At 55.8% G+C, this 15465-nt stretch overlaps 1 protein-coding gene across 1 annotated transcript in view; it reads right to left on the bottom strand.

Annotated features, from left to right (window-relative positions):
- The window catches only part of GRIN2A (glutamate ionotropic receptor NMDA type subunit 2A), a 53602-nt gene extending 39567 nt beyond the window's left edge, over positions 1-14035 (bottom strand). The window contains exon 1 of the mRNA XM_015812009.2: positions 13658-14035. Within this exon, the coding sequence (XP_015667495.2) occupies positions 13658-13897 (240 nt within the window). The 5' untranslated portion in view covers positions 13898-14035. The remainder of the gene's footprint in view (positions 1-13657) is intronic.
- Between the last annotated feature and the right edge of the window lie 1430 nt (positions 14036-15465).

The following is a 15465-nucleotide window of genomic DNA, read 5'->3' as shown; positions in this document are numbered from 1 at the left end:
TCTCTGTCACTTCCCCATCTGATTCTTCCAGGATCAACCTTAAAACACGCAGACTCAAAGGATCTTCTCTTGGCCAGTTCCAACAGACTGGATCCAAGGACATGCGCTATCCTGGGCCATCTTCTTTCAGCCAAACCATCCCCCCAGGGACATGGGATGCGTGAACAGCCATTGCTCTCGCCCATAAGCGATCACCAGAAAATTGCTTAGATGTGCTCCAAATCAACCTTGCCTCCTTCTGAGAATCACTCCCAAACAGTGAACTGTAAAAAAGCATTTCAGTGGACCATCCATCATATTTCCACACAAGGAGACAGCTCTGCAGACTTCTTGCAGATCTCAGCTGTGGCTTCCATGAGCTTCAGATCAAGTCTCTGGGGCTCCATGGAGAGCTCTGGAATGGGGCAACTCAAGCTCCCCCCAACTCCTGGTCTAAGGGCAGACACCACCAACAGAATCACTTTGATTTTGTTTCAGATGGAAGATGCGAAGCTTTGGAAATCAACTATGGAGGAAAATGTTATTCTCCACAACATTCCCTGGGTGAACAAAGGATCATTTCTCCAGCCTTGAAATCAATTGCAGGCCACCTACAATCCTCTTGTGCACTGGTTCGGGGCCTGTCTGGCCCAAAGACTCAGGCCCACCAACCGTGGGCCACTAGGAGGTCCACTCTCTGATCCCCAGAGCAGGAGGCAGCCAAGGCAGCAGCTTGCCCAAGGCCAGGACAGGGCAGCAGAGAAGGACCTCCAAAGTGGAAACTTCATGTTCAGCTTCTTGGATGAGATGCCCCCCTCGGAGTCCTGACATTTAGGAACAAATCTGACAGCTGCACATATGACTGGCAGGAAAAGGCAGGTGGAAAAAAACCAGAACTGCAGGGAGAGTAGAAAAATGAAGCAGCAGCAAGGAGACCCTGAGACCCAGAGCCCAAGCCTTCAGTTCCTTCTTAGGGAAGAGTCTTCACTCGGTCTCTTCCGAGCCGTCCTCCTTCTCCCACGCAGAAACCGTGGGAGGAAATGTGACTGAAACCTGTGCTCCCACCATCCAGATCAGGAAAACATGGGTCTTGTTTTCTTCATATTCACGGACTGTACTTAAAGAAGGTGCTGCCCCCAAATTTTGTCTCTCTAGGCAGAAGAGGCAACATTTGTGCTACGGTGAACAAAAGCCAGGCTGAACAGATCCGAGGGTCAGCCGAGGGCCCATCCCCGAAAGGCTGGGCGGTCTGAACAGGTGCCCAGAGGCCATCTGGGGCTGGAGAAGGACAAAGGAACCATGGCTCAATCCCAGAAACACAAGCCAGATGGGATCCTCTTCCCACCAGGCTGCCAAAGGTGCGACTTTGGGTTCTCCTGCACTTGGCATTGTTAAGGGAAGCCCAGATGGCATCGGGGACCAAGAATGTCTTCTGTCGGCTTGGTTTACTTCCCAGCTGCATCCCTGCCTGGACAAGACGCTCTGTCCTACAGTCCTTCAGGGCCAGGCTGTGCCCGGATGGGACGATCTGAACACGCTTCACTTGGCGCTGTTCTTCAGAAATGGTTGGCGCTTCAGCTGGTGACATTCAGCTATTTGCAGGTATTGTATAAATATGGTATCTGCTGGCTTACCAAGAGTTCGTTTTTTGGAGGGCCATCTGGAGTGAATTATTGGGTCAGGCTCGAAGATTTGCCAGAGACCCTGCCTGAAGGTCCCACCTCTGCAGATGGAGCCTTTGCTCATCCTGAGCCACTCCTGGGGAATGTGAGCGAGGCTCTGTCCAGGTCCTGAACATCTGAACTCTTTTAAAAAAAAAAAACTGGCCTTAAAGATGCAGATGTTCCAACCTCCTATTAATTAGAAAGAGCCATTCTGAACACTGTAAATTGAGGATTCTCAAATCTTTGGGTCACTAGTGAAAAAGCAAGGAGGACGATCTGTGTTCCCCGATGCTCCAAGCAGGAAGGTATCTGAGTCTACCGGGGACCAGTCCTTGGAGGCTGCAGTTCCTTCTGAATTCAATTTGTGGGTCTTACCCAAGCCCACTCTGCAATGTTCAGGCACCCCAAAAGCAAATGTCCTCAGTCAGGGGACAAACCTTGAAAAAAATAGAAGGAAGTGGGAGATACAGGAGGTGTTCTCAAAAGCCTAGCACATGGCCAAAGACTGTCCTCATACTGAAGAGCCAAGCTTTCTGCTTCATCCAAAACAACCTTACTGCCACAGAGGAAGCCAAGATGCCTTCACAAGCAAAGTACTTTGAAAGACCAACGGGAACAAATGTTCTAGGGACATAAAAAGCAGGGAACATTTTGTGTGTCACAAAGGCCACACGGAAATGAGGAAGCTGGAGATGGTATTTGTGCTGCACGGAGGCGCCAGGATAGAGAGATGTCTTTGGCTGGTTCGGGTCCAAGAGGAAGCAACACAGAAGGTCCACAGCTCCATTCAAGGGTGGCTTCCAGACAAGGAGACTTACATTCAACAGGGATCTAAACTTTTGGCCAAGACACATCAGGACTGAGGAACGATATAGGTCCTGGTTAGAAGGAAATGGCATTTCCCAACTGTCCATTGAGTTTGGGCTCCAAATCATAACCTCCTCAACTCAACATGAAAGCCAGCAAACTACCCTGTCTTCTGTCTTTGAGGTAGACGCTCTTTATGACCATCAACTCTTCTGCGGATACATCTGAGCCCCTGTTCAAAGCCGTCAAAGCAGGGGACGCATTCAATCTGGCCCTTTCCAGCAGGGCTAAGAGAACGCAGAGCCATCAAGCCAAGCAACGTTCCCTTAGATGGTAGAGAACTGCTTCTTAGCAACCTCCCTGTAACTTCAGCGGAGGGAATATCATACTTTAATCAAGGGTTGCACAACAAAGCGCTTTCTACAAAGACAGACTATAAAGTGCCTGGAGCGGCCTTGGCTGCTCAGATGACAAAGAAGCGGGGCAAGAAAGGAAAAAGATCCACAAGAACATGGAAGGGAAGCTAAGGACACATCCTGAACTGCTCAGTGCCTGACCAGAACCCATCACTCGGGAGATTTTCTATCCCTCGCTGATCTCCAGCCCCAACATCGAGATCTCGGTACTTCTTAATTAAACCACCTTGACCTAAAATGTCCCTCTGCATCAACGGCAGTTTCAAGCTCTCAACCACATTTGTAGCTGCTCCATCCCTCGGCACCATTTGCCTTTAATCAAAACCTAATTGCGTATAAGAATGTTTTCTTGCAGATAAATTGGGGGCAGGGGAGGGAGGGGTCTGAGGTTGTTTTAATTAAGAGACTTGAGCAGGAATGGAATCTACAATCAGTCAGGACAAGCTTCTCATTTCTCTCCAAGTTCCATCAGTCAACCCACAGTGGCCAATCCCGGTCACCAGTCCCCGCCCAGCCCCGATTCTGGGCAATTTCTCTTGTCCTCGGTCTTCAACCGTGCGGCCAAGGATGGGGCCGCTCAGACGGTCAATCCTGAAGGACCAGGACAAAGCTCTGGATGTTGGCCAGTCTGCTTTGCAGCCCATCAACTCTTGAACCACAATGGTCCTACCACTAATTTTCTCCCCAGACGGCGCTCTTTTCTTTCTTACTGACTGTCCTCCAGGCCACAATTCATCTTTCATCTAGAACCCACACGGCACATAAGACATTATCAAGCTCACTTGGCTGTGTCGGCTGTTGTCCTTTTGTTGGTCTTGATAGCCTTTCATTTGATTTTCCCTGCTCTGATTTATTAGATGGGTTCCATTTAATTTTGTTTCGTAGCAGAGACATTTTTATTTTTCTTGAATGGTAAATTGCTTTGGGCAACTCTGGACCCTGAAAAGAAGCAGCTCCTCTCTAATGCAAGCCTTTCAGTGCCTTCTCTGTGGAAGCGAGCGAGCGTCACCTGGCCTGGGTGTTCGCTTACTGGGAGTTTTTAAACTGCTTCCCACGAAGGTAAGGAAAAGGAAATCTCATCTGGGATGGGCATAAAATTAGCCACAGGATTGTCCCAGGAACTCAGTAGCAGAAAATTATCTCTCTCCTTGCCTTGCTTCTATTTAAAGCCGAAGTCTGCTAGAGACCCCCAGCAAAGGGAGAGATGGGGATGCTTCAGTTGCTCCTGCCCTCTCCCCCCCCCACTCTCTTCCTTCTCAGAACAGAGTCAGTCCCAGTTCTGGCTGCGTTTTTACATTACGCTGGTTGTATCAGCTCTCTTTGGGCACTACGATGCCAGCCTCTTTGCAATCTGCCCAAAACTTCTGCTAACTATCTGTATAGATCTGTCTCTTTATTAGTAAACTGGATACGCCCCACCACTTCCACGCCGGGTCTTCCCAGCGCGGCTTACGACCACCTTATCGGAGCAGGCCTGGCAGATAAAGGTGCAGGTGAGGGAGGCAGGCCCAACCCTTGTGGGGTTCAGGCCCCAAAGCATTTTGGCCCCCATCGCCCGGCCAGGCACGCGGCAGGTGGATGCAGTGAGTGGCAGAGATTTAGGTCATGTTTTCAACATCTATTCAACATCTATTCAACATCCTCCCCCTCTTCTCCAACTGGGTGGCATTTAAGGCACTCTGCGTCCCCTCTCAGCACTGCTGAGGACCAAGTCCTGAATCCTGCATCCCTCTGGCCACCCTGACTCCCATCCCATCCACGGCGGCTGCTTTGCTAGCCTGCAAGAAAGCAGAAGCAGCCGCTCGAGGGCTACAGCACTGTCTGGGGGGGCACCTGGGGCATCAGGGGGGGAAGCCTGCCTCCTAGCCAAGGGGGGAAGGTCTCCCTCTCCCGCTGACTCCAAGGGCAACTGGTCAGCCACTGTGGGAAATAAAGCACTGGATCAAAACTAGTGGGATTCATTCTTCGGTCTTACCTCACCGGAAGGCATCAGAGAGAGTGAAAGTGGGCAGAGAGAAAAGGAAGCAGATTGCCAAATCCTGCCCCAGGGAAAAAATTCTCTAGAAGGTGGGGTGTTTTCCTCCAATAAACAAACAGACAGATTGTCAAGCACTCCTCAAATAAACAGCATCAGCCACTCCTTGGAGCTGACTGGCAGCTCTTAAAATGTACCACTTTGATCTTCTCTTGGGCTCCCTTCCAGCTACCAAACGGCTCCTTTTCACATCAGCCACAGAAATCCACCACTTTGGCTGTTAGGTGCATCTGACAGCTGGTAGCCAACAGCCATCCCCAAAACAGCCAATGTTTTGTTATTTACTTGGGTGGATATGCTGAACCACAGGTGGGGAGGAAGGCTGCTCCCCACCCAAATGGATGGGCCCGACTTGACCCCAGGAAACATGTGACGGTCAAAATGCCGATGTAACGATTCTTGGTCGGGGTGAAAGAGATGCTCCAAGCCACGTCTAGAGGGCCGAAAACCCAGGTGGATGCCGTGGCTTTTTTTCTTAGCAAAGAACCATCTCTGACCGGCCCTGCCGCGGCTGCAGGAACAGAGGTCTAAGCTGCCGGGTGAAGCCACCTCGCTCAGCAGCTCCCCAGTTTTCTAAGCCAAGTTCCTCCGAGTTCTTTCTTGCAAGTCCAGGGTGTGATGAACAGCAAGGAGGAGATTGCAACCATTTGGGGGGTGGGGGTGGAGAGAGTATGCATGGGGCCACTTGGGTAATGTTGAATCAATTACATAAGCTGAAATTTTGTAGCTGGATATCAGCCGTTTAAAAAAAAAAAGGAAATCCAGCTTGTGTTTTTATTTATTTATCTTTACTAAAATCTATTAGCTTTCTTGCTTGGAAAAAAAGAGAGAGAGGAACCCGTATTCTCCATTAAGGAAATCTGCAGTTTTAGCACGAGTCCAGCAATGTGCAACCCAGCCTCTTTCCAAAGCTGCTGGAGCTGCTGGAGTCAGATTCCATAAGGGAGAATCTCCACCCTGAGCACTTAGCGCCATGAAACATTCATGGCTCCCTCCTTGGCCCTTCATGTTCTTGCCTGAAGACCAGCCTGACCAACAGGCCCTCTTCAGAACATGCCATCACTTCCAAGGCTTCAACCACTGCTGAGAAAATGCTCCTCAGGGTCAGGGGGGGGAGGAGATGAGGCGGAGGAGGAGGAGGAACTGAATGGATGGAGGGGAGACTCAATTTTCAGTTCATCCATTTATGTATCTCCTTATCAGATCCCACACCATTGGTGATCTGCTTTGTAACCCTCCTCTAACACTTAAAGCCACCTTTCCTAATTTGCTCCCCAGGATGGTTGCTCTGCAGCGGGGTTTCTCAGCCTTGGCAGCTTTCAGATGGGTGGACTTCAACTCCCAGAATGCCCCAGCCAGCAAGGTAGGGAGTCTTGAGTTTCTTTCTGGTGCTTTCCGCTTTCCCTGGACTGATGGCCATTTCTCCTCCCTCAGCAGCTCATCCATTCCCTTCCCAGAATTGGTTCTGCTACGTTCCTTTACCCTGCCCAGCTCTGATGGGGGTGCTGAGAGCGCTAGGCCAGAGGCAGAAAGCCAGGGAGACCCCGCTTTGGCCTCTCTGGCCTACGATGCCCCAAATCTGCCTGCTCTGAAATGGAGACTCCTGCCTGGGATGGCCTGGGGAGCTGACCAAACCAGCAGCAAGGCTTCGTTGACGTCCTACACTCAGTCCTAAATCGTGGCTGCCCATCACAGGGCCTCAGTCCAAAAGCCAAATAAGCTGCTTGAGTGAGACTGTCTGGATTCAGACAACCAGCAAGCCAGAAAGTACAGCTTGGAAATCACAACACCTCCCTGGCCACAACATGTGAAGACAAAGAGCAACAAACCCCCTTGATTGTGCCCTGAATGCAGAAACAGACCATGTTTCCCCCGACTTTCTCCCACACAAGGCAGAGTCATTGTTGATGGGGCAGTGTACCGGTTCCCCCGCGTGGGACAGCAACCAAGGTTTACCCTGGGTCCAAGCCGCAAGTGGCTTGCCTGGTTGTGACACGTTGCGCTTTGTGCCTTTAGTCATTCAGGTTCCTGAGCCACGTTTACTCACTAAGCCTGCCGAAGAGACCCAGCCAACGATGGCTTATAGAATAAGCCATAAGTAAGCAAATCAAACTGTGCTTGAGCGCGTTCGAGTTCAGCCTTTGATCCAAACACCCCCCCAAAGTCCTTCAGCCGGGCACTTCCCATGCCAGTTGGCAACCGACGTGGGCACAAGCACAAGTCTAAATACAGTCATGTGCCAATCTTTACAGTTATTTCCTTGCCACCCACACAAATCACAAAGATGCCCGGGGTTCCCCACGCAAGAGAACTGGCCACAAAGTCGAGGGCTACGACACAGAACTGTGCCACAACTTAAAACAACAACAACTTTGAAGGCCTCGCCTGGTCTAAAACGCCTGGTCAAGTGTTCTGCTCCCCCCATTGCACCAAAATGAAAAAGGGAAAGAGAAAAACTATTAAACTGTCAGATCTGGTTAAAGCCAGCATGTTCTCGGGCACCCTTAATAGATGACAAAGCGGAGAAAGAAAACATGTTTGACAGAACCAATATGGACCTCCTTCTGTTTACTCCATACAAATAAGACGCCTCAGTCGCGCCCAAGGAGCAGGCAGTCAGCTGGGGCCTTCCACTTAAGCCGAGAGGGACCAGATTGGCTCCCAAGACCAAGCTCCTCTTCCTATCTCAAACCAGAGGCTGGTTATCCACCTCTGGCAGAAGTTCAGGTAAGCCCCCGTGACCTGGACCGCCCTGAGTCTGTCCTTGCGAGGGGAAAGACCCCAAAGCACCAAAGGCGACGGGTAAGATCCGCTCAGCTGCTCCACGGGCACCTCCTGCCTCCCAGGGGGCCAAGCTGAGCAAGACGCCAGGCTTCCGTTTGGGGAGGCCCAACAAACCCTCAATCCTGCAGCCGGGGGCCCCCTTTTGATTGGGGAGCCGAGACCGGATCGAGGCCTGCTGAAGGATGAAACCTCCTCCGGGGGCCGTCCCCTCGGGTGGGCTGCCCAAAAGGAGCTGTGGGACATGATGCAGAAGAGGGCCACTCGCATGAGGGGGGAGGGCGCACAGGTCTCCCCGATTCGGAACTTTTACTTAAGGGGAGGAGGGAGAGGAGTACAAAAGGAAGTGGGGGTGCTGGGACAAATAAGCCTGGGGTGCTTCCTTAAGCAACGAGGGCTGCAGAGCTGGCTTTGGGTGGGTTCATGGAAAAGCAGGCAACCGAGGGGTCCGGAGGTGGCCCTAGACATTCCTCCAGGATGGGAGGTCAGAGGAATCTGAACAGGTCTGCAGCTGGGAAAGGGTTGGGAGGGACCCCGACACCCACCCGCCTCGTCCTGGGGAGGGAAGGCTGGCCCAGAAGAGCCCTAGGCCTGAGCGAGTCTCTGGGCCTGGTGGGTCATGGGGGAGGGACCCATTTGACCCTTTAGCCTCCCTCCAAACCCTCTTGGCCCTGCCCACATGGGGGGGAGGCAGGCAGGAGAGGCCCCCAGGACACACATTGCACACACAGCACTGAATGAAGCTTGGTTCACTCTGTTTCCAGAGCAGGCTGCGAGTGGCCACGTTCACACAACTGAGAAGGTGACTTGGTGTCTCAGTGCCGAGGGTGAACGCAGCCCGTCTTTATGGACTTCTGATCAGCTTCAGCCAAGAAGAACTGGGGGATCTGAAAGAGCCGATCGTCTCTCTGCAGCAGCTCATCCCTGCTGGGGAAGGCCTGCTGGTTCTTGAGAAGCTGCAGGTTGGCCTGGGAGGCCCCTGCAGCAGCCCATCCCACGGCTCAGAAGCAGAAGATCCAGCTGAAGACCCTCGGGGCACACGGGCCATCGGTCACTGGCCCTGCCACGTGCCGGCAAACAAGGCTTCCAGCTGAGCACCATTGGAGGCCGAGCATCAGAACCAGAGGTGGACACTGGATGTTGTCCAGCTGCCAACCCCTGTGGAAAGGAGGAGGTGAAGGGTCCCCTGGGGCCCCCTCCTGCCCAACCGGCTGCCAACCCCTGTCCACACACCTCACTGGCACAATACTTGCAGCACTGACACAGCATTTTGGGTGAGGAAAAGAGACACACAGGCACGCGCGCGCACACACACACACACACACACACACATGCCCCCTGGATCCAGGTCTGTTTCAAGACAAATCTCTCTCTCTCTCTTGGTTACAGAGAGAGAGAGAGAGAGAGAGAGAGAGAAGCAGCCTCTGTAGTGAGCAGAGCCTGGGAGGCAGAGAAGAGAGATAACCTGGGGGGGGGGCTTTTTTCTCCTAATCTCGCCTTTGTTTTTTTTGGGGGGGGGAGGCTGGGTGGCCGTGGTGAAGCAGGCTGCGTGAGCTGCACTAAGAAAGCATTTCTTGGAAAGCCCAAAGCGGCTCTCAGTCAACCAGCCCTCCCTGAATCCTCAACTCTTTACATAAGTGGAAGCGAGATTGGCTCGCAAGCCCTTCGGGAGACGTGGCAGCAGCAGCCGAGATTTCGGGGACGGCAGCAGCAGCAGCAGCAACACGACAACGCCGGTCCGGCCACCTGTCCACCGGCCGCCCTGCAGAGGCAGCCCTGGAGGTGCAGCGGAGGAGGCAGGAGGCAGGAGGCTCGCCCATCCCCACCGGCGGTGCCCCCTCCCTGCTACATTTCAAGGGACACAATCCTGCAGCAGGCAGATTTCAGCCGAGATCGATCGATCTGGCAGGAAGAAGAGATCTTCTCGGCTGAAGCAAGAAATATGGAGATCTCACCCCACCCTGTGGGTGAAGAACGATTCAGAGGCAGCACCACGTGTGAAGGGCTCCGGGAAAAGGCGCTGGGCAGCCCAGGGATCATCCCCACCGCCGGAGTCCCAGAGCCCCAAGAAAAGCCAAGCCCGGTCCAAACGGAGCAGGGACACCAGCTCCAGGCTTCCCTGGGACCCGCAACCCAGCAGGTGTGGTGCAGCCTCAGCCGAGGGAAGGACTCCCCCCAAGAGGAAGAGCTTGAGAGAAGCGAAGGGGAGTCATCAGAGAGAGGGTCCTTAATAGGCCCCCTCTGGCCTTACCCTGCTCCTAAACAGCTCCACACAGGTCAGCGGGACCATCTTATGGCCAGGGGAGCCCAAGGAGGGCCTGCTTAGCACCTCCAAGGAGGCCCCGGCTGCTTCTTGAAAAGCAAAGGAAGCTCTCCTCTCACCCAGAGAGCCCCACTGCCGCCTAAGGTGGCAACGGCCACTGGTGGAAACGGGCCACCAACCAATGTGGTCCTCGGCTGCACTGGCCTTCCAGGGGTGCCTTCGAGCACAGGGTGGAAGAGGCCATCGCCAAGACAAGGCACCCCCAGCCGTACCAGAGGCTGACGGTGGAGTCGGCCCACCGTCACTGCACCCACCGGTGCCAATCAGAGTTCCACAAGCATCCTGATTCAGCAGCCACCAGCCTGGCTGGCATCTGCTTCTGGGATGGAAGCTCCACCGAGCATCCACTCTGGCGGCCGTCTCCACATCGCCTGGATCCTTGGTGTTCTCTGACCTTGTCTCTTGCCAGCCTGGTAACAAAACCTCTGCAGGAAAGCCACAGCAAAGGCCCCTCAAGATGCCAGCCACTCGGCCTGGAGCCCTGCAAGCCAACCACGTGGACGGTCACTTTTCCATGGGCCTGCAAGAGGACCGCCTCTGACCGGCTGACCCCGCTTACAAAATCCTCCCCTTCCAATCCTGTGATTGGTCCCAACAAGCCACCTTCTCTCCCCCATCCAAAGTCACTGCAACGCCAAGGCACGGGTTCAAGCAGCGCCCACGGCCCCTGACCCTGCTGGAGTAGCGTTAGGGCTCATTCATGCTACATCTGTACATCATAAGTGTTTCCAACGACATTTGGGAAGCAGCACAAGAACCTCAGCCACAGAAGGATCCCTGGCCTAAGAGATTAGGGGGGATGCAAGAAGCCATTCCTTCCCCCCTCCCTCCGACACCATAAGCAACCCCAGGATCCTTAATCTGGCAGGTAAACCCAATTCTCCAAAACAGACACTGAGGTCAGCAGGAAGAGTTCCTTGTACACCNGCCATCGGTCACTGGCCCTGCCACGTGCCGGCAAACAAGGCTTCCAGCTGAGCACCATTGGAGGCCGAGCATCAGAACCAGAGGTGGACACTGGATGTTGTCCAGCTGCCAACCCCTGTGGAAAGGAGGAGGTGAAGGGTCCCCTGGGGCCCCCTCCTGCCCAACCGGCTGCCAACCCCTGTCCACACACCTCACTGGCGCAATACTTGCAGCACTGACACAGCATTTTGGGTGAGGAAAAGAGACACACAGGCATGCGCACGCACGCACGCACGCACACACACACACACACACACACACATGCCCCCTGGATCCAGGTCTGTTTCAAGACAAATCTCTCTCTCTCTCTTGGTTACAGAGAGAGAGAGAGAGAGAGAGAGAGAGAAGCAGCCTCTGTAGTGAGCAGAGCCTGGGAGGCAGAGAAGAGAGATAACCGGGGGGGGGGGCTTTTTTCTCCTAATCTCGCCTTTGGTTTTTTTGGGGGGGGGAGGCTGGGTGGCCGTGGTGAAGCAGGCTGCGTGAGCTGCACTAAGAAAGCATTTCTTGGAAAGCCCGAAGCGGCTCTCAGTCAACCAGCCCTCCCTGAATCCTCAACTCTTTACATAAGTGGAAGCGAGATTGGCTCGCAAGCCCTTCGGGAGACGTGGCAGCAGCAGCCGAGATTTCAGGGACGGCAGCAGCAGCAGCAGCAACACGACAACGCTGGTCCGGCCACCTGCCCACCTGCCCACCGGCCGCCCTGCAGAGGCAGCCCTGGAGGTGCAGCGGAGGAGGCAGGAGGCAGGAGGCTCGCCCATCCCCACCGGCGGTGCCCCCTCCCTGCTACATTTCAAGGGACACAATCCTGCAGCAGGCAGATTTCAGCCGAGATCGATCGATCTGGCAGGAAGAGGAGATCTTCTCGGCTGAAGCAAGAAATATGGAGATCTCACCCCACCCTGTGGGTGAAGAACGATTCAGAGGCAGCACCACGTGTGAAGGGCTCCGGGAAAAAGCGCTGGGCAGCTCAGGGATCATCCCCACCGCCGGAGTCCCAGAGCCCCGAGAAAAGCCAAGCCCGGTCCAAACGGAACAGGGACACCAGCTCCAGGCTTCCCTGGGACCCGCAACCCAGCAGGTGTGGTGCAGCCTCAGCCGAGGGAAGGACTCCCCCCAAGAGGAAGAGCTTGAGAGAAGCGAAGGGGAGTCATCAGAGAGAGGGTCCTTAACAGGCCCCCTCTGGCCTTACCCTGCTCCTAAACAGCTCCACACAGGTCAGCGGCACCGTCTTATGGCCAGGGGAGCCCAAGGAGGGACTGCTTAGCACCTCCAAGGAGGCCCCGGCTGCTTCTTGAAAAGCAAAGGAAGCTCTCCTCTCACCCAGAGAGCCCCACTGCCGCATAAGGTGGCAACGGCCACTGGTGGAAACGGGCCACCAACCAATGTGGTCCTCGGCTGCACTGGCCTTCCAGGGGTGCCTTCGAGCACAGGGTGGAAGAGGCCATCGCCAAGACAAGGCACCCCCGGCCGTACCAGAGGCTGACGGTGGAGTCAGCCCACCGTCACTGCACCCACCGGTGCCAATCAGAGTTCCACAAGCATCCTGATTCAGCAGCCACCAGCCTGGCTGGCATCTGCTTCTGGGATGGAAGCTCCAGCGAGCATCCACTCTGGCGGCCGTCTCCACATCGCCTGGATCCTTGGTGTTCTCTGACCTTGTCTCTTGCCAGCCTGGTAACAAAACCTCTGCAGGAAAGCCACAGCAAAGGCCCCTCAAGATGCCAGCCACTCGGCCTGGAGCCCTGCAAGCCAACCATGTGGACGGTCACTTTTCCATGGGCCTGCAAGAGGACCGCCTCTGACCGGCTGACCCCGCTTACAAAGTCCTCCCCTTCCAATCCTGTGATTGGTCCCAACAAGCCACCTTCTCTCCCCCATCCAAAGTCACTGCAACGCCAAGGCACGGGTTCAAGCAGCGCCCACGGCCCCTGACCCTGCTAGAGTAGCGTTAGGGCTCATTCGTGCTACATCTGTACATCATAAGTGTCTCCAACGACATTTGGGAAGCAGCACAAGAACCTCAGCCACAGAAGGATCCCTGGCCTAAGAGATTAGGGGGGATGCAAGAAGCCATTCCTTCCCCCCTCCCTCCGACACCATAAGCAACCCCAGGATCCTTAATCTGGCAGGTAAACCCAATTCTCCAAAACAGACATTGAGGTCAGCAGGAAGAGTTTCTTGTACACCCAGGAGAGAAAACAGCCGGCCTGAAAGTGAGGCCCCTGCCAAGGAAAAGCCCCTCTCTCTGGGCTGCCCCCCCACACTCCAAGTTCTCCCCAGGCTGGGGGGGGTCAGGCCAGCAGCGGCTTCTCCCCAAGACTTCCCCCCTTGCTTGATCTCAAGAGAAAGGCTTCTGCTAGGCCTCCTCAGACTGGAGCTGAGTTTAAGGAGCCCCATCTGGGGAGGCACATGTACAGAAACAGTTGGAAGGGACCTTGGAGGTCTTCTAGTCCAACCCCCTGCTCAGGCAGGAGACCCTAGACCACTTCAGATAAATGGACCAGCCAGGCCCCGATTCTACCAAGGATGTGGAAAGCAGTACTCAGAGGGCGCAGAAGGACATGGGTTGCCAACACCCCCTTCAGGGAAGGCGTGATTGTAGCCCCCCCCCGGAAACCAGAGGCCAACGGATGGAAGCCCCCTTCCCCACCCTTCCCCCGCCCCCTCGGTCCCTCTTCCCCCCTACCTTCTCTGCCATGATCATGGAGGAGCCCCCGTGGATGCCCAGGATGGGGATAAAAGTCTGTGAGGAGATAAAATCCAGAATCTGGGCAACGGCCTCCTGGCTGGTGTCGTCTCCGAAAACCACCCCGTGGATCCTGGTGCCCGAGATCAAGTCGCAGATGTGGGTGATGATGCTCTTGGGGTCGGTCTGGTTGATCAGGAGGGGCACCACGTTAACGTCAGTGGGGAGCCCCCCGGCCATGTCCCGGCTGCTGAGAGCACGAATGTCCCTTTCTGTGACACTCGGGGTCCTTCCCAAAATGACCGCGACGTTCAGGATCGGGGAGCTTCTCTCCACCCCGTGGACGAGGGCCAGATCCGCCAAAAACGCCTGGAGCACCAGCAGATTCCAGCACACGCATGCCATCTTGACCAGCACCATGCCCTGCAAAGGGGGCCAGAGTGAACTCGGGCGCCCTCCTGCTCAGTCGGAGGGGCCGGCAGACCCATTGGCAGGCAGACCCCAGACCACCAGGCCCTCTGAAGGGGTGGGGGTGCCGCATAACGCCCCCCTGCCTCCCCCCAACTCTCCGCTGGCTTCAGAGCAGAGCCACCAGCCTGAGCCACGTCGTGTCGCATCTGTGGAGGAGCCACTCTGCAAGACCCCTCTCCTGTGCAGACAAGGAAAGAGAAGCTGCCCAGGCTGCGGGGCGAGGGACACAGAGTGACTGGGGGGATCCGGGAGGGGCTTCTACCCGTCTAAGAGAAGCCACCGAGCCGGGCCAGGTGCCCCTTTCTGCCTGCTGCAGCCACTAAAGTGGACCCAGTGGTAGCTCCTCTGAGGGGGATCCTCCGGCCTCCTCTCCAGTGGGATGGCTGACTGCTCAAGTTCAACCAGCCGCAGGCACAGGCAGGCCGATTCCACCAGCCCCTCGCCTGGACCCCGACCCAACTGCCCCTCCTCAGCTGGACCTTTCTGGCTGCTCCCTTCCTGGGCCTCTGAGCACAGGCTACTTGGGGTCATGGAGGAAGGGGCCCTTCTGGCAGGGTTGGGGGCCCGAGCTCAGGCCTCTTCCTGGAAGGCCCCCCCCCCGCCGCCCTTGCCATGCCTCCTGGAGGGGGCTGCTGCTGCTGCTGAGACAGGCCCTCGCCAAGGGGTCCTACATCTTCCCAGCCAGACCGTCCTCCCCCTCCAGCCTGGGGGGGCTCAGTGTGCCATCTCCAGCAAACCCCCCCCCCAGTTTCAGCAAAGCAGGGCTCCTCAAAGATCTCCTTTCCCCGGGCTGAGGGGGAAGTGCGTGGGAGGAGGGGGTCGCCGCAGCCCCTGCCCACTCCCCTCCCCCCTTTGCAGACTGCATTTGGATGCAGCCTCAGAGGTCGGATCTGTTGCAGGGCAGATTTACCATCCCCCCCCACACACACACACACTGCAGTCGGATCAGGCGAGAATTTTTGTGAAAGGGAGCGGGGGGGCCCCTTCGGGTGAAACAATAAAGCTTTCTGTGGGCCTTTTAAACTCGCCTCATTAATTCTTGTTTCGCCCGGTCTTCTGAACGCCGCACCAGGCTGCCTGGCTGGGTGACGGGGGGAGGGCGGCAGGAAGCCCGCCCCCCTCCAAACTGCAGCCGGCCGTTCTCGGCTCCCGTCCCGCAAAGGCGAGCCCCGAGCGCCCCCCGGCCCCGCCCGCCTCCCCTCCCGGCCGAAGGAGCGCCGCTGCTTACCGGGGTCGTGAGAAACGGTAGACGAGGCGGCCGCAAAGTTTGGCATTTCGCAGGGCTGCTCAGCGGCGCGCGTCAAGGGGGGCTGCCGTCCGTCCCGCCACAGGCGCCG

Source organism: Protobothrops mucrosquamatus, unplaced genomic scaffold (assembly GCF_001527695.2).
Source record: "Protobothrops mucrosquamatus isolate PMUCROS unplaced genomic scaffold, P.Mucros_1.0 scaffold60, whole genome shotgun sequence".
NCBI classification, from domain to species: domain Eukaryota; kingdom Metazoa; phylum Chordata; class Lepidosauria; order Squamata; family Viperidae; genus Protobothrops; species Protobothrops mucrosquamatus.
The sequence above is the reverse complement of the archived record's forward strand: the minus strand, read 5'-3'. Positions and strand labels throughout refer to the sequence as shown.